Below are 18,099 nucleotides of genomic sequence, written 5' to 3'. Positions count from 1 at the left end.
AACAACCGTTGATTAAATTAGTTTTTTGAATTTCGCGCACCTAATATTCCAGAGGAGCGGGCTTGCATTATCTTTTTTACACGAATTTCTTATTTACAGTATGCACTATTCTTTCTCCTCTCCCATTAATTTCTTGTCAATCCCATCCCTTTTTGTAGATGTACAGTAATAAAAGTTTCCAAAGACGTCAAAGGCAGCAAGTTGCGGAATCTCGATCAGAAGAAAAGTTCTCAAGATCATTAGTTCGACTAAATGCACAGAGCCTTCTTGATTCATCTGGAAATAATACAACAACAAAAAATGTGAACTCGGATGTTGTAATCGGTAACGAAAAATTGTAAATTTTTAAAATAACATTAATTTCAGTTGTTATGGAAGGACGGGGAAGCTGTGAAGGTCATATTGGAATCGCCTTGCACGACACTTGTTTTCCAGAAATTCATTTATGTGAATTTGTAGATTCAAGAGAATACACAACATTGAAGACAATGATTAATGTTCATGAGGCATTTGATGTGAGAAATTGAACATTCAGACAAGTTTTATATTTCAAATATTAAGATCGTAATCCAAAATGGAAACGAAGAACGAGGATCTACGAAACTTCTTGGGGAAGCTTTAATGACTGCATTTCCTGAAGCTTCTCTACAGTCTATTAGTTCAAAGTATCAAAAAAAATTCGTCCTAAATATACAATAATTTTTCAGATATTTTAATTCTGAAAGAGGAGAACGACAGCTCCAGTCACTGATGAATGCAGAAGTTTCGACGGTTTCTGAAGGTTGCTTGCGCCGAACATTAGCTCTTGGAGCTCTTGCAGTCTTACTGAAATATATTCACGAAACTCGATGCGTATTCTTTCGTGTAAAATCTCTTAGAATCAAAGAAATGGGAGTGAACGACACTTGTATGATTGGTAATATTTAATTATTTGAAAGACTCACTAAACTGGAAACTTTCAGATTTTGTCTCTTGGGAAAGTTTGGAGATCGTTGACGCCGATGACGCAAGTGTTAGTATTTTTTGTCATTAATCCATTATTTCGAGAGGTTATTCAGTTTTACTGCCAAAATTTAGCAATCGATCCTTAAAAGGTGTTTTTTCGGCAGAGAAGGACGGGGCTGTGAGCTTTTTTGCTGATTCTTTTTGCATTTAGCATTCGAAATATTCATCTATGTTCCATTTATAAAGCTTTAAACAAAAGTTGAACCATGTCTTACGCTTGTAAACTCCGCCAGCCTCTGCGGAACAAAAAAGTACGAGGATCGATTGATAAATTTCGAGAGTATTTCAGAAAGCAAGAAAGTTTCAAATGAAACAAAAAAGAACATTGATGTCAGTTCTGAACCATACGGTTACGGTAGGTGATATTGACATAACTGCATCCAATTCAAATATTTCCAGACAAATGGTTATCGGTTACTTCGATCAAGCGTTCTACAACCTTCTACAGATGTTTATTTAATTCAATCTCGTCAGGAAGCAATTGAAGAGCTTATTGGAAAACCACAGTTGAAAGATAAACTACGACGCACTCTATCAAGAGCTCATGAGCTGGATAGAGTCATTGCAATGTGCATTCAGACGTCCACATCATGGACTGTTCGCGAATCGGAAGCCAAAATCAACCAGATTATTAAATTGATGCATACGTTGAAAGTTATTCAGGGAATTCGAACTCTTCTGCACTCGGCCAAAATGAAATCAAATATTTTAATTGAAAAAACAGAAGTAAACGAGTCCATATGGATGATTCTGTGTCGAATGTAGAATATTTGCAGTTTCTCAAGGATCCTCGCTTCGATCAAATAATGAATATTCTTGTCGAAAAGGTTGATGATTCACTTTTGGATGGTAAAAAGAATTCCTTACATCTTCAAAATACAAAGTGCTATGCTATCCGGCACTTTGTAGCTGTTCAGTTGGATTTGGCAAGACAGACTTATGAAGAAATAATCAGAAATGTTGAAGAAACTGGTATTTTTTATTCTTTCCATTAAGTTTAATGAATAAATTACTTGGACTTCAAGTCTGTTTTCCAAATTCTTTCAGGAGCACGAGAGATCGCTGAATATTTTCATGGTAACTCGTCGGTTCGTCTTTCTTTCTCTCAATCACGTGGATTCCACTACACTTTCGTGACTCGACAGGCTGAATCTGTAACAATTCCCAGAGTAAATTTTTGAAAAATGAATTCAAAAAATACAAAAATCTATATTACAGTATTTCCTAGATGTGTTCAGAAATAGGACTACAGTCACATTCAATTCCAGAAAAGTTATCGCATATAATGGTGATTTTGAAAAACCTTTTCAGTTTATGATATTATAAATTGCAGATCGGCTAGAGCAAGTTGTAGCTGAAATGTTTTTGGCGAGTGATGTAATTGTGTGTGATATGATTGAAGAAATGCAACCAATGATACCTGTTCTCTATTATGCAATGGATGCTCTTTCAAGTATTGACTTCCTATGTGGTCTTGCAACTTATTCGGATCTACGTGACACATGTAAACCTACATTTGGACCATCATTTTCAATTAGTCAAGGACGTCATCCTATCCTGGACTGGGATGATTCCGAGAAAACAATCACAAACGATACGGTAATGAGTAGGAAGTCATTGATGTCATTTCATCTTTATTTTCAGTGTCTGACAAGAGATCGTCGTTTCGGAATTATTACGGGTCCAAATATGGCTGGAAAGTCGACATATCTGAAACAAACTGCCCAACTGGCAATCATGGCACAGATAGGATGCTTCATTCCAGCAAACTATGCTTCGTTGCCAAGTAACCTAAAAGTTTTGATTTGCTATTTTCTATCGTCGAATTAATTTCAGTTTTTAATCGTATCTTCTCCAGAATGGGTCATAACGACGAGTTGATCAGAAATAAGTCTGCATTTGCATCTGAAATGTCAGATGCAGCTGCAATCGTACAGTATGCCGATAAAAACTCACTTGTAGTTCTTGATGAGCTAGCACGAAGCACGTCGACTGAAGAAGGCATCGCCATCACCTATGCGATTTGTGAGAAAGTTCTAAAGTTACAGGTGCTTGTAACAACAAAAAAACGAATTGTAAATTTTTATTTTCAGAGCTATACCTTCCTGGCTACACATTTTCTCGATATTGCGGCTCTCGCCAACTATTCAAATGCAATTGACAAGTGATTTACTTCTACAACTATTCCTTTCAAAACTTCTTTCTTTCAGTTATCACTTTCTTCCACAAACTGATGAAAATTCGACGAAAAAGCACAAGTTGTTACGTGGACAATATAGAGGACCATTATACGGTATTAATAATTGATTATTAGCAGAAAAAGTAAATGGTATACCGTAGAAAAGTGTGAGATGGGAAATTTGGAATCAATAAAGGCTATGAACGGGTAACTCAATAAACTATCTGTTTGTGAAAGCTTGTAGAAAATAAACGGGTTGGACCCGATATAAAAAAGTATTGAGAAATTGGATCTTCTAGAAAGAATCTTCGGATGATGCGTAGATCTTCTGAATTAATGAGGAATGCTTGTAAAATTGATAACGACTGCGCTGGAATCGTCGGTTTTCGAAGTCTCGGCTGAAATCCTCATTGAAGAACAACTGGCTCGACGGCTTCATTGGGCAGTACCTGAAATGCTCACGTTAGAAATATATTGAATATATTTCAACTCACGTCTCGGTGTGATTCATTTCACCGCGAGCTCCACAAATTTTACATGGAGCCAATGAGCTGAGCTTGTCGCATTTCTTACGTGTATGCGTTTCCCATCGCATATATCCAACGGAACGACAGTATCCACACTGGAAAAATATAGATTTTATATTATTGAAATACCAGCAAACTTACTCCATATTCACGCCTTTTGAACAATGATGGCACTTCGGGCTCGGAGCGAGTTTCTCTTGGATTCCTCGCGAGCTCTTCAGCAGATTCAATCGCAAACGATCCACTGCGAGGCTTGCTGTCATTCAACCAATCATTGAACTTCCCGTACAAATTGAAATCCGAAGCGACAACTGAATCGAAAAATCCGGAATTATTCGTTGACAGGAATGTCGGAAGTCGAAGATATTCGGCAGGTGGCGGCTAAATAATATTTTGATTTTTATTAATTCATAGAAGAAAAGATTTTCTTACCGTTTTGATGGGTCTAGCTTCAAACGAGAAGATTGATGATGTTGAGGTCTCCGGTCTTTCTATTGAGCATGGAGTCATTGGTGACCATTCACTGTCAAACGAATCCGAAAGTGATGGATCCGATGGATCACTCAAATCAAATGTTGGCGACGGCGTTGTGGCGGAAAGGAATACATCCTGAAATTTTAAAATTTAATTATTTTTTAAAATTTATATTGATATTTTACCTCTAGATAATACAACGAAAGATCGTCAAAAATGTCTGATTCGAGAGTCGAAGTCGGTTCACTTGGAGTACCCAGAGACATCTTTCAAGAAGAACAAAAACTCAAATGGCTTGAATTTCCCCTTTCCGTCGTCTGTGTGTGTTTTTTAGCGGGCGCGCATGTAAAAAACTAAAAATAATGATTTTCGATTAGATCAAAAAAGTAGATCAAAACCAAAAAATCTAATATTTCTAGGTTTACAATTTTCAGGTTTCGAGCTGGTTGAACTCTCAACAATTCCCGATGAAGTTATCGAGCATGCTCAATCACTAGCAACCGAACTTAGAGCAAATGTCGAGGAGTGAGTTCAAAAACCAAAAGATTTTTTTTTACAAAATACCATTTTTCAGCACGGAGCGAGACTATGACTCAGAACGCCGTAGGATCAAAGTCTACATGAACCATCGTTTCAGAGAATGTGCTGAATATTTTATGGTTCGTTTTACCGTTTTTACATGAACACCAACAATTTTTTAAGGATACGCACGGCGAGAAATGGAAGGAAGAGAAGGAAGCTATTGATAAAATGAAAGCTCTTCGAAAATATTTGGTCGATGAATTAGCCAAGATTGACAGTCAGGAGCAAATGTGTCAATAAGCTTAAATTATAATTTTTATGTGTTATCGATATAATGCACCATTTTTTCATGTAGTTTATCTATAAAACTTATAAAACATAAAACCAAGTGACTTTAGAAGATCGAGTCTGGAAAAAATTGGTATCGGAAATGTTAACGAATTATAGTTTCAGTTGGTATCCTGTGAGGAATTCGATTGGTAAAAAAGGGCTAGAAGCACTGATTCGCTAGGTTCAAAGACCGAAGTTTCTCGGGAGATACTGTAGGAACAAGTTTTAACAACTCTTGATACATGTTCACTGCTGTATTCTGGTATAAAAAACAACTAATGTGTTCAGGTTACAAAAAACATAAAATACACAAAGCATACAAATTTATCATTTCTATATCGAGCCACCAGTAGTTATATTCATTATCTATCTTCGAATGCTGTGAGAGCTTCTCTCCGACTGACTTGGCTCCGATGCTTCCGATTCTGTGGATCCCGACGACTCTGCCATTTTCTTCAATTTCTTGCGTTGGATTTTTCCGGATGGAAGCTTTGGAATCGAATCAATGAATTCATATGTATCAATCCATTTGTAAGATGACAACTTTTGACGAACAAACTCAGTGAGCTCTGCTTCAGTCAGTGTGTGGTCCTTCTTCACAATATACGCTTTTGGAGATTCTCCTTTGTGCTCATCAGGAACACCAATTACAGCACAATCCTTAACTTTTGGATGAAGAAGAAGAACATCCTCAATCTCGACCGGTGGAACCTGAAGAGATTATTTGATGGAACATAAAAGTAACAGAAATCTACCTGCATTCCATTAACCTTGATCAACTCCTTGATTCGTCCAGTCACATGAATACGTCCCTTGTCATCAATAGATCCCAGATCTCCAGTCAACAAGAAACCATCCTTATCAATGATATCAGCTTCTTCTCTCTTCAAGTATCCCTTCATGACTGTTGGTCCACGGAAACACAATTGACCAACCGTGTTGATTGTGGTAATCTGAAGATGCATAAGATAAATATTTCAAATTAAAAGAAGCTTATCCCGAACCTCTTTTTTCTCCTTGTCCAAGATTTTCAATTCATAAGTTGAAGCCAAGTTTCCAACAGTTTCAAAACAATTTCCATCTTCAAAGCGTGGAATTGTAGTGAATTGAACCATTTCAGTCATTCCATATGCTTGACACAACCACGCATTCGGGAATCGTTTGCTCACTTCTTCACACAGTTGCTTTCCAGCAGTTGCTCCAGCCGACATGATAACTTTTAAGAATGGAGCAGTGTTGAAGATTGGAACCATTGGATCTTTGGCAAGAAATATGAGCATTGGTGGGACTAACCATGCAAGTTTAACCTGAAAATATTATAAAGTAGAAGTTTTGAAAATAGTAGTACCTTGTAGAATTTGATCCGATTAAGCATCACAATTGTATCAAATTTCTTGAAAACAATTCCAGTCATTCCCAGCAATATTGTCTCAAACATTGTATTCAGCCCATATGCATGATACCACGGAAGCAGCAGGACAGTGTGCTCTTTGTGCCACGTAGCCTTTTCTTTACCAAACATTGCAGGAGCAACATCAGTCTCGAGGTGAGCTTTTGCAACGTCTAACATGGCTCCAATATTTCTGTGAGTCAGTTGACATCCTTTCGGGCGTCCTGTAGTTCCAGATGAATAAGGAAGTAAAGCGATAGAGTCCATACTAAAATTAAGTGAATTTATAATGAATAGACATCAACAGAATCATACCTAACATTCACATTAATAGGCTGATCAGGTGTCTGTGTCAACTCTACATAATCGAGAACATTCTCAGGAAACTCCGTACGCAATGGGAATGTGCGGAGACAAATGATCTTCCGAACACCAGGACACTTTGCTGTTGCACGGCGGATACGGGCAAGACGATCCTCATCAGTGAACACAATAGATGTATTTGAATCACAAAATTGAAGTTGTAACTCATCTGAATAAATTCCAATTTTTCTAAACTACAGTCCAACTTACAATCTGTGAAAATTGCACTGGCATTAGACATTGCTCCTCCACATTTCATAACTGCAAGCATTGCAACAAGGAATTCTGGGCAATTTGGAAATGCTTGAGAGGCTACATCCCCAGGCTTGAAGCCTCTGAAATTCAGTTGATAATATTCAGAAAATATGTGAAGTTTAATACAGTTTCACTAGAGCTGTTGCCAAACTATTCACTGTTGGTTCCACATCTTTGTATAATTTCTTTTTTGTCGTTGTTTCAGCATCGATCTGAATAATGCACATAATGTCCAATTCAATCTATATTGATCTTCAATTACAATAGATAGTCTGACACAACTTCCAATCCTATTCTACCATTAATCCAAATTCCGTAAATAAAAATTGTTAAGGTAAGAACTCACAAAACAAACGGCATCTTTGTTAGCTGAAGCGTGAATGCGACAAGCTTCGAAGATTCTCTCATGAACTGTAGTAGTTGACAGCTTTACTGAAGCAGCTTTGGACACGAAAACCATCTGAAAATGTAATTTTCTTTGATTTTCTATTAGAAATATTAATTCTTGTCAACTTAAAACATCCACGAAAAATAAACTGGTGAAAAATTGTTGACAATTTTTATATTTGAAAAAGATAACAATAAAGTTGATTTAAACTTATGATTCGCTTTTTTAGAACCACGTTGAACACTTATTAAGTCGCGTTTTTTTTCTCAATGAGATTTGAAATTATGGGCAAAAAGTGTGGCAGACGTATTTTTCAATCTATCAGCTGTGGATTCTGAGATTTTTTGAAATTTACTACAACCAGACTAGTCCGAAAGTATATCAATTCTTATTTTTCTCTCCAAAAACGGGAAGTTGAGAAATTTTCTGAGACACAGTCAATTTGCGGTGTATCCATCAAAAGCCTTTCAGTATGGATATTATGAACGTACGTCTACAACAAAAGTGCACACTGCAACTTACAAAGGCGTTTGTGAGCCATTATACGTACACATCGTTTTAGAACTGTTCTTACTTCTCAACAATTCCAAAACCCAAAACTTACATTTATCAGAAAACTGAATCGGTGTCAAACGTTCTTGCGATGATATCAAATAGTCGATGTAACTTGAGTAATGAACAAAAATACAAACTGATTTTCGATCATTGATATTCGAAATTGTAGAGTAAACTAGAATGTCACGTTGAATTATTCTAGATTTATATAATTTTCATAATTTTTAGAAGGTATTCACGGTTTCTCTTGATTCAATTTATTCAAAATGTATTGATAGATCTCGCAGAAAAATCAAAGTTATTTTGATACTTTTAAAATCAAGCATCATCCCATGACTATTTTGCCAGTTATCATAACGCAGTTATTTGAAATTCTTATGAATTCCTTTGTAAATGTTCAGTTATCTGAATGAAAACCTAGCTATCCTGTAAGTCTTTTATGGATGGCCAAATGCAGAACGAAGTAAAAAGTCTGAAGCCCATATAATCAAAATTTAATTTTTGGCGGAGAGTGAAAAGTGAAAATTTTTCTGTTAATATTTATGATAAACCAACATGATCGAATATTGTAATAGGTTATTCCAATAAAAGTTTTTGTAAAGTGCCAAAAATGTTTTTGGTAAACTGCCAAATTTTTGAGTGTTTTTTATTTAATTTTGAGAAATATCGAGCAATTATAAAGTTTGTAATATCTACAAGGTGTGATTACATTTATTTTTATTAGTTACCAAAATAACTTCACTTGTTGTTTATTATGTCTTTAATATCTGTAAACTTCGTAAAGTTTCAATCCCAATGCTGAATGCTCAAATTTCTCTGTGCTCTTTTCTCCTCTTCACACTTTTTCCGCTTTCCGCTTCTCTGTTCCGCATCGATTTTCCATCCGCTTCTCCCATTTCCATCTCTAGTTTCTTCTTTCTCTTTCTACTCTTCATTTTCCACCAATTCGTTTCGTTTTCTGTATATGATCAAGTTTATTTTAATTCCATGTACTAATTGCCAAATTAACCATAAACATCAAAATTCCTAATCAAATCCTCAATTGCTGATGAAATAATTTCTAAAACTCGTAATATTTTTTCTAAAGAACACATCGTAGTCATTTCATTACTACAAAAAAACATATGTTTTTCCTATAATGATGACAAAACACAAATCGACACGAGGAGGTCAAATGATGACAATGACAAATCAGAAAAGTTGGAAGGAAACGTATATAAAAGGACGAATTATGAAGTTCAGTTGCTAGACAATATGTCTATTTGCTTTTCAACTAACAAGCATAAAAAATTTGCACTTTTTTTTAACTTTGAGTTTAACTTTCAGCTGAAAATAGAAAATTACACTGATATTTTCAAAAATTCTAGGAATTTTAAATGTCCTCTGCATTCTGAACTTGAAATTGTCAAATATCAATTTTCTTTTTCAGTTTTCTATTTTTCAAAGAGCTCTTCAACTTTCAAAAGTCCCCATCCATCCGACCAGTAGTTTTTTGTAAAGTATATCATTTCTCTTCATCTCTCAATCATTATGATCTCTAACTCTTCACATCTATCAACATTCTCCATTCCTTCCAAACGGCTGATGCAACTGTCTGCCGCGTGCCGCTCAGATTGAGGGGCGGGAGGTGAGCGGACGCAAAGCAGCGTCCATATAAATTTGCGCAGGAGCATTCACTAGACATGCCATTCTGACCTTTTTCCTCTCTATGTCTATTTAATTTTCAAATCGTAAAAATTTTATAATTTTATCAAGTGAGTAGCACATGGCGAGGTTGGTTTGTTATCTTGAAATTGAAATTAAATTTGAATTTCTGCTGACAAATGTTTTTGAGATAGTGACGTATGTGTCACTGAACTCTTATCAATTGTTGACATACTTAATGAAAAAAACGGAGAATCAAACTTCAATAATCTTTTGCTGTTCTACTTCTTAATATGATATAAGTAAGTATGTTCACAGACCTTTAAAAAATCATTTTTTGTCTACTTTTTCTAGTATCCAGAATACATAAATTGCTTATTATTATTAAAATTAAAAGGTGGGCTTAATTTTTACGACAGTATAGACATGAAACATTTTAAATTTTCGATTTTCAGCCAAGTTCCGGTTGGTTTAAGAATACGAGGTCACCTTCAGAATGTTCTGATAGAATTGAAAATAGCTTTCAAAATAATTATTTATTTGAGGTTTATTAGATCCTTCAGTGAATGTTTTGGCAAATTCGGCAACAACTCCACATTTTTACACCTTTGGTGAAAATTATTAATCTAGTTAGTTAATCTAGTTAATCTAAAATTATGGGTACTTATACATTTAAAAAATTAATTTTTCATTCAAGTAGCAAATTGGTAAAACCTGCTTTCTGATCACAAGCAATAAAATGTAAACCTACTGGTAGCAACTCTACCTATTTCTAAATCTAGAAGAAAATGCAATTGATCAATAAATTGAAACTTTCGCTTTCTTTTTCCTCCTCCTCCAAATTCAAGACTTCCTGCAAATGAAATGTCGTCTCAAATCTTATCTTTTCCACGCCAAGGTTGCCAATTAAAAAACACGTCACAATTATCATCATTTCTATGTATTCAATCCCTATCTGCCTCTTCCAAATGATATTTTGAACTTGAACTCTCTCCTTCTGGTGCCCTTTGTCCAACTGCTCGAGACACACATGTGGCTGGTTTGCAGTAGACACAACGAGAGAATGAGACAAATTCTTCTCTCTTTTTGATAACGAAAAAATGATACGAGACATAGAGAAATCGATGCTTTGAGGATTTGATTTCATCGACATGTTTCTCAAACAAAATACCACATGGTAGACCTCCACGTGGGGTGATTGGCACTGGAATTTGAACTTTTTGAAAAAAAAAACTGTAACATGTGATAAATATTATATCAACTAAACGAAGGAACAAAATAAACATTAAGATAGTGTTCAAACTGCACAATTACGTGATTTCAGTTAATTTAAAATTCCTTCAAGACTTTGGAAACTCTAATAGTAAGTCACGTCAAACTGTGTTATCTTTTGTTTCAAGATCGTCATTAGTAAATACATTTATGATTACTGACTTTCATAGTTTGTAAAAAAAAATAATTGCAGCAAGAACTCTTTGTGAACTTGAGCTGATACATTGTCATGATACTGTTGGCCTACTGTAGTTTGTATGCAGAGCCAGTGGAGATTTTCAAAAAAACTCATCTTATGGTGCTAAAATATAGAAATTTTTATACATCCTTAAATGTTTTCGGAAATTTCTATTATTTATACAACGTTGTAATTACTTAAGTTAGTTCTCTTCTATCCTTTTGGAAGTCGATCAAAATAACATTTTCCACGATTTTTAAGTTTTTACTATAAAAACAAATATTAGTAGGGAGGGATAGGGTCGGGGTACTGTAGGATTAATGTATTTTTGTAGAAACCTCTGTTTCTATTAAAATGTTTCTATTACTAGTATTAGGCCAATTCATGTTAAAAATTAAGATTCTGGTTCGTAGAATGTGACTTGACATTATACAATTCAAATTCCGAACTTTTCAAAAAATACTATAGAATTTACAAATATTCAGCTGTTCACGAAAAAACCATATTTGAGCAATAAAAATTGTTTTTAACCAACATATAAAAACACCACAGAATCCCCAGAAATGTCAAATTTATTACCAAACTTGTGCCAAATACATATTATTTTTTGAAGTATGAAAAATACGCCACCTATCAGTCGTTAATCTTATCTTTTATTTTTCAAATTTCTCAATTTCCCACGCTTCTTCTCATATCCGGTTTTTTCTGCAAAATGGTCTCGTTTGGAGATTTGATAAGAGTGTTTATTCCAGATGTGTACATCATTCAATAGTATCAAACATTGTTCATTCCTTCTTTGCACATCACTATTTATTTTTCTTCTTTTCTTCCGTTTTTAACATCTTGTTTGCCTAATCAGCTACATTCTGTAAAATCTAAAAATAATAGAAGATTAACGTCTTTTTGACCAATGTCAAGAACGTTTTTTTCTTTAACGATTTCATTGAAACTTTCGGCGTGTCGACCGACCCTTCGTTTGACCCCGCCCCTTTCATTCGTTCTTTTTTCTTTTCTCTCCTCTTTCTCTCACACTTATAAATCCATTTGATTATCATTTCTCGACATCAGTCTTCTTATTGCAGCCTGTCTCAAGATTAAAATGGCTACTTTCCCACACTTCGGAACTGCTGCTATCCACGTTGGACAAGAACCAGAGCAATGGGATATGAATCAGGTTTGTCATAGGTATTCTGAATATAAATACTGAACTGATACTTTTCAGGTGGTCCCGCCAATCAGCTTGTCCTCGACCTACAAACAGGATAATCCAGGAGAGCCAAAGGGACACGATTATTCTCGTGCTGGAAACCCAACTCGTGATGTTCTTCAAAAGAATCTGGCTGCTCTCGAAGACGCAAAACACTGCCAAGTGTTCTCTTCAGGACTTGCCGCAACTTCCGCAATCATCAATCTTCTCAAGTACGGAGATCATATTGTGTGCTCTGATGATGTCTACGGAGGTACTCAAAGATATATCCGCCGTGTTGCTGTTCCTAATCACGGATTGGAAGTCGATTCGGTTGATTTGACGGATGTTCAGAATCTCGAGAAAGCAATCAAACCAAATACCAAGATGGTTTGGTTTGAATCTCCATCTAACCCACTTTTGAAGGTTGTTGATATTGCCGCAGTGGTCCAAACTGCAAAGAAAGCCAATCCAGAAATTGTTGTAGTTGTTGATAATACCTTCATGTCTCCATACTTCCAACGCCCAATTTCTCTTGGAGCGGATGTTGTCGTTCATTCAATTACCAAGTATATTAATGGACATTCTGATGTTGTTATGGGTGCTGTTATCACTGATAATGACGAGTTCCAACAACATCTTTTCTTCATGCAACTTGGTTAGTTTACTGTGCTGTTGTACGCAGTGAAATCTAGTCGTATAATTTTGTCATTTTGAGGCATAGATACGGTAACCGGTCTTGAAGCTAGTGAAACTTGGCAGCTACTGTATTCGCAAGTGCTTCGAATTTTTTCTTAACGGTTTTCACTGAATTTCAATATTAATTTCTTCGTGTTTTTCTAGAAAAGAAATCAGTTTCTCTGCTTTAGAAATCATATAAAATACATTGGAACTATAAAAAAAATTGCTAAATACTTGTGGGTACTGTAGAAGCAAAGTTTCGCTCATATCGAGAACATGTACCTTGAGTCAAATGTCGCAAAATTATAAAACTGTTTAAAATCTCATTGGATAGCTAAATTAATCGTTAACTCAAAATTTTAATGCTATTATTTTCAGCCGTCGGAGCAGTCCCATCTCCATTTGATTGCTTCCTTGTTAATCGTGGACTCAAAACTCTTCACATCAGAATGAGAGCTCACTATGAAAATGCTCTTGCTGTTGCCAAATACCTTGAAGCCAATGATCGTATCGAATCAGTTCTCTATCCAGCTCTTCCATCTCATCCACAACATGAAGTTCATGAGAAACAAACAAAGGGAATGTCTGGAATGATCTCATTCTATCTTAAAGGAGAACTTCAAGAGAGTCGTGCTTTCCTTTCTGCTCTCAAAGTATTCACTTTGGCTGAATCTCTTGGAGGATATGAATCACTTGCCGAGCTTCCATCTATCATGACTCATGCTTCAGTGCCTGCTGAAACTCGAATTGTTCTTGGAATCACTGATAACCTTATCCGTATCTCTGTTGGAATTGAAGATCTCGATGATTTGGTTGCTGATTTGGATCAAGCTTTGAAGATTGCCATTCCAAAAGTATAACTTTTCAATCATTTTATGATATGCATTTGTTTCAAATCTGAAAGCCGGTACTAGTTTTAATTGCCCACTCGTCTCCACCACAACCTCTAACTAATCGACTCAAATTGTGTCTTACACTATCCAATAAATTTTTTCTATGAAAAATGATAATTGTTATTCGAAACAGAAATTGGAATACATAACATGATATTTTGCAATTGGTATATGAAAGAAAGGTACACATTGAATTATAATTAGATAGCGTAGAAGGAATCATAGAGAGATCATTTAAGTTTGAATGTCATAATTTTCATCTTCTTCTGTCAATCTTCTGGGGATGGTACTCTTCTTTTCCGACTCGACGATCCCGTTGTCTGTGTTTCTTTCTCTTTCTGCTCTCTTATCTGAAAGCTATGAACAAAAATAAGCAATATCTATTGTTTCAAAATTACCTCGCGCACTTCAGCCATGATATACTCGGGAAGTTCGTAATCGGTGACACTATTAAACTCGCTTGGATACGATTCATTTTCTTCACAGAATCTCAGACCGAACCATTTTTTGAGCTTATCTTCGATCATTTCAAGTGAAGGACGACACAAGTATTTAGGCGGATATGAAGTTCGTTCTGGGCGTCCTCCCATCAAGAGGTCTCTTTGTTGGTTACGGAATGCAACTCTGTTCTCTTCTTAAAAATTATCATTAAAAAACATTAAACGAGTAGTTCACTGACCGCTTAGAAATATTTCGACTTGAGCATTTTCATTGTCAAACACTTTTCCCATACGTTCAATTATTCCAATTAGATGAAAATGTTTATTGATTCCGATCGGTTTAAACTCGCAGATTAAAGTGCTCAGACGGAGTTCTGACAGCTCACACCACGATTTTCGAGGATCAACATCTGGAAAATGACCATTAAAAAAAAAGAAGCTACAAGACTACTTACCTAGAAGATAAGGCTTGCAAGCCGCCTCTTGAACTGGTCCGAAAAAATCACGACGAATTTCTTCTTCTGTCTTTTTTGTAAGGACTCTCATCTAGAAATAACTAAGAAAGAAAACATAAAGCGTATAAGTTTTAAAAAAAGGTAACATAAATTTAGAATAAACTAAATATTAAATCCAATGAAAGTCTAGATTCAATAAGAAAGTTATTTTTAAAATAAAAAACACAACAACAACAGCAACAGTAAAAATTGTATAAAAATTGATCTAACATAAAGTTATATCAAAAGAATTAAATTATAATTCCATCGGATCCTTTCTTCAAAAATGCATCGAAACGTTTGTCATCCATGATGACAAGGCGACGGAATGGATTCCATTTCTTTCCATCCTTCTCGGTACTGTGGAATTTACTTCCAGGCTCTACATCCATGTGAACTGGATAGTCGAAATGAATTTCTTTTCCTTCTTTGATCTGAAAATAAAATCGATTGAAAATTATTTAGTTGATTCCTTATTATTTCACCTCAAATAGAACTCTATCTTCTGGATTGTCGAATTCGATTTCAGCATTTGCTAGTGCAGCCGCAGCAGCTCGCTTCTTTTCGGCTTTTCCCATTTTTCCTTTCTTTTTTCCAGCTACTCCACTAGATCCGTTTGAGCTGGCGCCAACTTTTGCTTCTGATCCATCAGTTTCAACAATGCGCAGTTTCTGTATGTAGATGATAGTTTTATATTTCGTTTCAAAGCCGGACAAATCTTCACGAATGCTTCCAAAGATTTGAGGAACGACAATAGTCGGAAAATTGAGAAGTCTTTCGTTGACAAACAACGCCGATTTACCATCACCAGAAACTTGAATTTCTTCAATTTTCTTGTAAATTTCAGTAGGAGCTCCTTTCTTTGCACGATTCAAAACATATGTGAATAAGTCTTTGATAAACTTTGGAGCATCATCCTTATTATCATTGAGAGGAACTGTTGTACATAACCCGTAAGCCATATAATCTTCTTCGGTTTCCTCATCGTCGTAAGCTTGCTGAAAATGTTTTTTTAAAGACTACATAATTATGCACTAAAACTTACAGTCAAGACGACTCCATGAGGTGCTTTAGCGATGATTCCTTCTGACATTGCTTTCAAGTCAATATCTGTTCTTAGGAATGTCTGAGTGAGCATGTTCACAATACCATCACGATCATCTTCCGATGGTGGATATGCTTCAAAATCGAAATCCATAATGTTCTGCTCATCTTCATCCTCTTCTTCATCGTCAATATCTTCATCATCCTCATCGCTCACATCTTCATCTTCTTCTACGTCTTCAACTGGTTCTGGTTCTTCCTCTTTTCTCAACTTCTTTCGCATAACCAACTCTTCTTGCTTCTCCTCTTCGGCTTCACGTTTAGCACCTCCTTTCTTTTTGAAAACTCGACCCATTCTGAAAAATGCTATAGACTATAAAAAAACATATAACTGACACAATGAATAAAGTATAAAAATGGTATATAACCATTTAAAACCAAATAAAAAGTGAACATTATTACAGTGGGTTAATTTAAAAAATTTAATTTTTGTTGAATAATGTTACACAAGAGATCACAATGAAAAATTGAGATATTTAGAATAGAGTACAAATTAATCACTTGAAACTAGTCATCAGCAAGTGCTTGTGCAATTTTAAGATAATTCGAGGCTCGTGCAATCGCCGTGCGATCAGCATTGTTTTCGCCGCACGTTCGGTCCCATTGCCAAACACGAATCGAATCAGGTCCAGACTCTATATCGAGAATCGTTCCTTTCGGACCTAATATAATTTTATGGCTTTAAATAAGCTTTATTTCCTCATTACCTTTTCTCTCCTTCAGAACATGTATCGCATAACCTTCTGGTGCATTCCACTCAGCACCTTCCAATCCTCTTCCTCTGAACATTCCTCTTTCCATCGATTCTCCATCGATTTTCTCACGAATAAAGTTTGCAGAAATCTGAGCCGGTCCTGTATACTGAATGCTACAAGGAATCGAGTGGAGTTCCTTTTTATCTTGATCAAGCTTCAAAGCAGGGCCAACCGTGAAGGACATTTGGCCTGAAAAGATCCAATTAGTTTCAAAATAAACAGCCTTGTACAGATTGCAGAAAAAAATCAAATGGGTTCAAACCAATGCGAAGAACGTGTAAAAATTAAAAGAATAAGTACAAAACATAAATTATTTATTTTTCTAGATAAAATCCATAATTTCTTCAACTTCCTCCAATGAATCTTTCGATTTATTGTCAAATTGCTTTTCCGAAAGGGGGGCTGCCTCCAATTCGCCATAAATTCTTCGCAGATTGGTTCCCAATTTATCTTCGGCAATCCATTTTTCACAATCGAAGCTTGCCATTCTTGACGGATTCGAGCAGCGGAGAAACCGAGGAAAACCTCGGAAATCCTCGACATTCAAAGAAATTGTTAATGTTTCGTTATATTTAAACGACTTCAGTCGAACTAAGAGATGCCCATTCTCTTCTTCATCTATTTCTAGCGAAATAATTTGAAAGCCGTCTATATCCACTTCTTTGATTTCAAGAATAGCTGCATCTATAGTAGTCAAAAAGTCCGTAACACTTTCAGCTAATTCCCACAGAGTACTTTGAGAATTCCATTCGTAAGAATTAAATCCTTCAGTGAAAATTCCACTAAAATTGGGTGCTTCTTCTGGAAAACCAGTTGATTTCTTCATCACAACTTCGAATACTTGAGTCATCAATGGAATTCTGATCATTACTTCTTTGTCATCACGATCTGTTACCGTAGATCGGACACTGTTACCGTAGATCGGTTTTGAATGCATCTCCTCGACCTGAAGAAATACTTTAATCACGGTGAAATTATAATTTCGAGTGAATCTTCATTTAAAAAAGCTAACCTGAGCAATCCATTCGATCATCGAATACACTTCTGTTTGTTCTTCTACATTGCTCTGCTCATCATTCGACAACTTTTTGCAAAAATATTCCCAGACATCAGAAGAGAGTACGTTCATTTTGAAACTGAAACACAGGTTATGAATTTAATTTGTATAATTCAACAAAATCTTGAAAATATATTTCCAAAGATCAAATACTGCTTGGATCATTCAAACAAATAAGAATGACAAGCCACTAAACATTTATTGAAACAGAAAACAAAAAACAATTTTTCAAAATTTTATATGACTTCCTATACACCGAATAAAGAAAACGATATCTTACCAGAACTTGTTGATAATGCTCCAGGGGCCTTTTTGAATAAGGATGAAGGGTTACCTGACTTGTTGCGGACGACATCTGGAAAAACCCATCGGAACAAAATTCGAAATTAATAAAAAATAAGTTGATT

At 35.5% G+C, this 18,099-nt stretch overlaps 8 protein-coding genes across 8 annotated transcripts; 2 read left to right on the top strand and 6 right to left on the bottom strand.

The window, feature by feature from the left end:
- Positions 1-158: 158 nt before the first annotated feature.
- On the top strand, positions 159-5,105 carry him-14 (MutS protein homolog him-14; the record flags this gene model as incomplete). Its single annotated transcript, NM_063050.6, has 18 exons — positions 159-324; positions 367-515; positions 562-665; positions 708-916; positions 963-1,012; positions 1,295-1,360; positions 1,405-1,731; positions 1,782-1,977; positions 2,053-2,174; positions 2,224-2,293; positions 2,339-2,604; positions 2,650-2,791; positions 2,842-3,053; positions 3,099-3,169; positions 3,216-3,298; positions 4,620-4,710; positions 4,760-4,844; positions 4,888-5,105. 18 exons carry the CDS (start codon positions 159-161, stop codon positions 5,005-5,007), a joined length of 2,529 nt encoding a protein of 842 aa, NP_495451.1. The 3' UTR covers positions 5,008-5,105.
- Positions 3,074-4,507, bottom strand: nos-2 (Nanos-type domain-containing protein). Its single transcript, NM_063051.7, has 5 exons — positions 4,371-4,507; positions 4,144-4,320; positions 3,853-4,092; positions 3,679-3,806; positions 3,074-3,633 (listed from the first exon to the last, which is right to left on the bottom strand). The coding sequence occupies exons 1-5, from the start codon at positions 4,449-4,451 to the stop codon at positions 3,480-3,482; spliced, it is 780 nt and encodes a 259-aa protein (NP_495452.1). The 5' UTR covers positions 4,452-4,507; the 3' UTR covers positions 3,074-3,479.
- A 242-nt stretch (positions 5,106-5,347) lies between the features above and the next one.
- On the bottom strand, positions 5,348-8,095 carry acs-6 (fatty Acid CoA Synthetase family). The gene is made up of 9 exons (NM_063049.5): positions 8,038-8,095; positions 7,392-7,505; positions 7,172-7,257; positions 7,001-7,125; positions 6,743-6,959; positions 6,386-6,695; positions 6,042-6,344; positions 5,793-5,990; positions 5,348-5,748 (listed from the first exon to the last, which is right to left on the bottom strand). Exons 2-9 carry the CDS (start codon positions 7,503-7,505, stop codon positions 5,404-5,406), a joined length of 1,698 nt encoding a protein of 565 aa, NP_495450.1. The 5' UTR covers positions 8,038-8,095; the 3' UTR covers positions 5,348-5,403.
- A 4,069-nt stretch (positions 8,096-12,164) lies between these two features.
- Positions 12,165-13,941, top strand: cth-2 (Putative cystathionine gamma-lyase 2). The gene is made up of 3 exons (NM_063048.8): positions 12,165-12,256; positions 12,305-12,926; positions 13,328-13,941. The coding sequence occupies exons 1-3, from the start codon at positions 12,182-12,184 to the stop codon at positions 13,807-13,809; spliced, it is 1,179 nt and encodes a 392-aa protein (NP_495449.1). The 5' UTR covers positions 12,165-12,181; the 3' UTR covers positions 13,810-13,941.
- A 10-nt stretch (positions 13,942-13,951) lies between these two features.
- ZK1127.3 (EAF7 family protein) lies at positions 13,952-14,838 on the bottom strand. The gene is made up of 4 exons (NM_063047.5): positions 14,738-14,838; positions 14,522-14,692; positions 14,241-14,476; positions 13,952-14,199 (listed from the first exon to the last, which is right to left on the bottom strand). The coding sequence occupies exons 1-4, from the start codon at positions 14,826-14,828 to the stop codon at positions 14,077-14,079; spliced, it is 621 nt and encodes a 206-aa protein (NP_495448.1). The 5' UTR covers positions 14,829-14,838; the 3' UTR covers positions 13,952-14,076.
- A 100-nt stretch (positions 14,839-14,938) lies between these two features.
- Positions 14,939-16,176, bottom strand: ZK1127.4 (Protein BCCIP homolog). Its single transcript, NM_063046.7, has 3 exons — positions 15,822-16,176; positions 15,262-15,774; positions 14,939-15,210 (listed from the first exon to the last, which is right to left on the bottom strand). Exons 1-3 carry the CDS (start codon positions 16,173-16,175, stop codon positions 15,028-15,030), a joined length of 1,050 nt encoding a protein of 349 aa, NP_495447.1. The 5' UTR covers position 16,176; the 3' UTR covers positions 14,939-15,027.
- Positions 16,177-16,288: 112 nt separating this feature from the next.
- ZK1127.13 (Phage tail protein) lies at positions 16,289-16,824 on the bottom strand. Its single transcript, NM_001393113.1, has 2 exons — positions 16,588-16,824; positions 16,289-16,542 (listed from the first exon to the last, which is right to left on the bottom strand). Exons 1-2 carry the CDS (start codon positions 16,817-16,819, stop codon positions 16,388-16,390), a joined length of 387 nt encoding a protein of 128 aa, NP_001380061.1. The 5' UTR covers positions 16,820-16,824; the 3' UTR covers positions 16,289-16,387.
- Positions 16,825-16,938: 114 nt separating this feature from the next.
- On the bottom strand, positions 16,939-18,047 carry ZK1127.12 (TIGR04255 family protein). The gene is made up of 3 exons (NM_063045.7): positions 17,973-18,047; positions 17,648-17,771; positions 16,939-17,581 (listed from the first exon to the last, which is right to left on the bottom strand). The coding sequence occupies exons 2-3, from the start codon at positions 17,762-17,764 to the stop codon at positions 16,958-16,960; spliced, it is 741 nt and encodes a 246-aa protein (NP_495446.2). The 5' UTR covers positions 17,765-17,771; positions 17,973-18,047; the 3' UTR covers positions 16,939-16,957.
- Between the last annotated feature and the right edge of the window lie 52 nt (positions 18,048-18,099).

The sequence above is a fragment of the Caenorhabditis elegans genome, chromosome II (genome assembly GCF_000002985.6).
Source record: "Caenorhabditis elegans chromosome II".
In the NCBI taxonomy this organism is placed as follows: Eukaryota; Metazoa; Nematoda; class Chromadorea; order Rhabditida; family Rhabditidae; genus Caenorhabditis; species Caenorhabditis elegans.
The sequence above is the reverse complement of the archived record's forward strand: the minus strand, read 5'-3'. Positions and strand labels throughout refer to the sequence as shown.

Excerpts from the sequence above, each read along its gene's own strand:
- nos-2 (NM_063051.7), bottom strand. The coding sequence starts at position 4,451 with ATGTCTCTGGGTACTCCAAGTGAACCGACTTCGACTCTCGAATCAGAC. Across the intron at positions 4,321-4,370 it reads TTTCGTTGTATTATCTAGAG|GATGTATTCCTTTCCGCCAC; the intron begins GTAAAATATCAA and ends TTAAAATTTCAG. Across the intron at positions 3,634-3,678 it reads GAAATGAATCACACCGAGAC|GTACTGCCCAATGAAGCCGT; the intron begins GTGAGTTGAAAT and ends TGAGCATTTCAG.
- acs-6 (NM_063049.5), bottom strand. The coding sequence starts at position 7,505 with ATGGTTTTCGTGTCCAAAGCTGCTTCAGTAAAGCTGTCAACTACTACA. Across the intron at positions 6,696-6,742 it reads CCTATTAATGTGAATGTTAG|TATGGACTCTATCGCTTTAC; the intron begins GTATGATTCTGT and ends ACTTAATTTTAG. Across the intron at positions 6,345-6,385 it reads ATCGGATCAAATTCTACAAG|GTTAAACTTGCATGGTTAGT; the intron begins GTACTACTATTT and ends TAATATTTTCAG.
- cth-2 (NM_063048.8), top strand. The coding sequence starts at position 12,182 with ATGGCTACTTTCCCACACTTCGGAACTGCTGCTATCCACGTTGGACAA. Across the intron at positions 12,257-12,304 it reads AGCAATGGGATATGAATCAG|GTGGTCCCGCCAATCAGCTT; the intron begins GTTTGTCATAGG and ends GATACTTTTCAG. Across the intron at positions 12,927-13,327 it reads TCTTTTCTTCATGCAACTTG|CCGTCGGAGCAGTCCCATCT; the intron begins GTTAGTTTACTG and ends TATTATTTTCAG.
- ZK1127.3 (NM_063047.5), bottom strand. The coding sequence starts at position 14,828 with ATGAGAGTCCTTACAAAAAAGACAGAAGAAGAAATTCGTCGTGATTTT. Across the intron at positions 14,693-14,737 it reads TTGCAAGCCTTATCTTCTAG|ATGTTGATCCTCGAAAATCG; the intron begins GTAAGTAGTCTT and ends GTCATTTTCCAG. Across the intron at positions 14,477-14,521 it reads AGTCGAAATATTTCTAAGCG|AAGAGAACAGAGTTGCATTC; the intron begins GTCAGTGAACTA and ends ATAATTTTTAAG.
- ZK1127.4 (NM_063046.7), bottom strand. The coding sequence starts at position 16,175 with ATGGGTCGAGTTTTCAAAAAGAAAGGAGGTGCTAAACGTGAAGCCGAA. Across the intron at positions 15,775-15,821 it reads CTCATGGAGTCGTCTTGACT|CAAGCTTACGACGATGAGGA; the intron begins GTAAGTTTTAGT and ends AAACATTTTCAG. Across the intron at positions 15,211-15,261 it reads AAGATAGAGTTCTATTTGAG|ATCAAAGAAGGAAAAGAAAT; the intron begins GTGAAATAATAA and ends TTTTATTTTCAG.
- ZK1127.13 (NM_001393113.1), bottom strand. The coding sequence starts at position 16,819 with ATGTCCTTCACGGTTGGCCCTGCTTTGAAGCTTGATCAAGATAAAAAG. Across the intron at positions 16,543-16,587 it reads TGTTCTGAAGGAGAGAAAAG|GTCCGAAAGGAACGATTCTC; the intron begins GTAATGAGGAAA and ends AAATTATATTAG.
- ZK1127.12 (NM_063045.7), bottom strand. The coding sequence starts at position 17,764 with ATGAACGTACTCTCTTCTGATGTCTGGGAATATTTTTGCAAAAAGTTG. Across the intron at positions 17,582-17,647 it reads TGATCGAATGGATTGCTCAG|GTCGAGGAGATGCATTCAAA; the intron begins GTTAGCTTTTTT and ends GTATTTCTTCAG.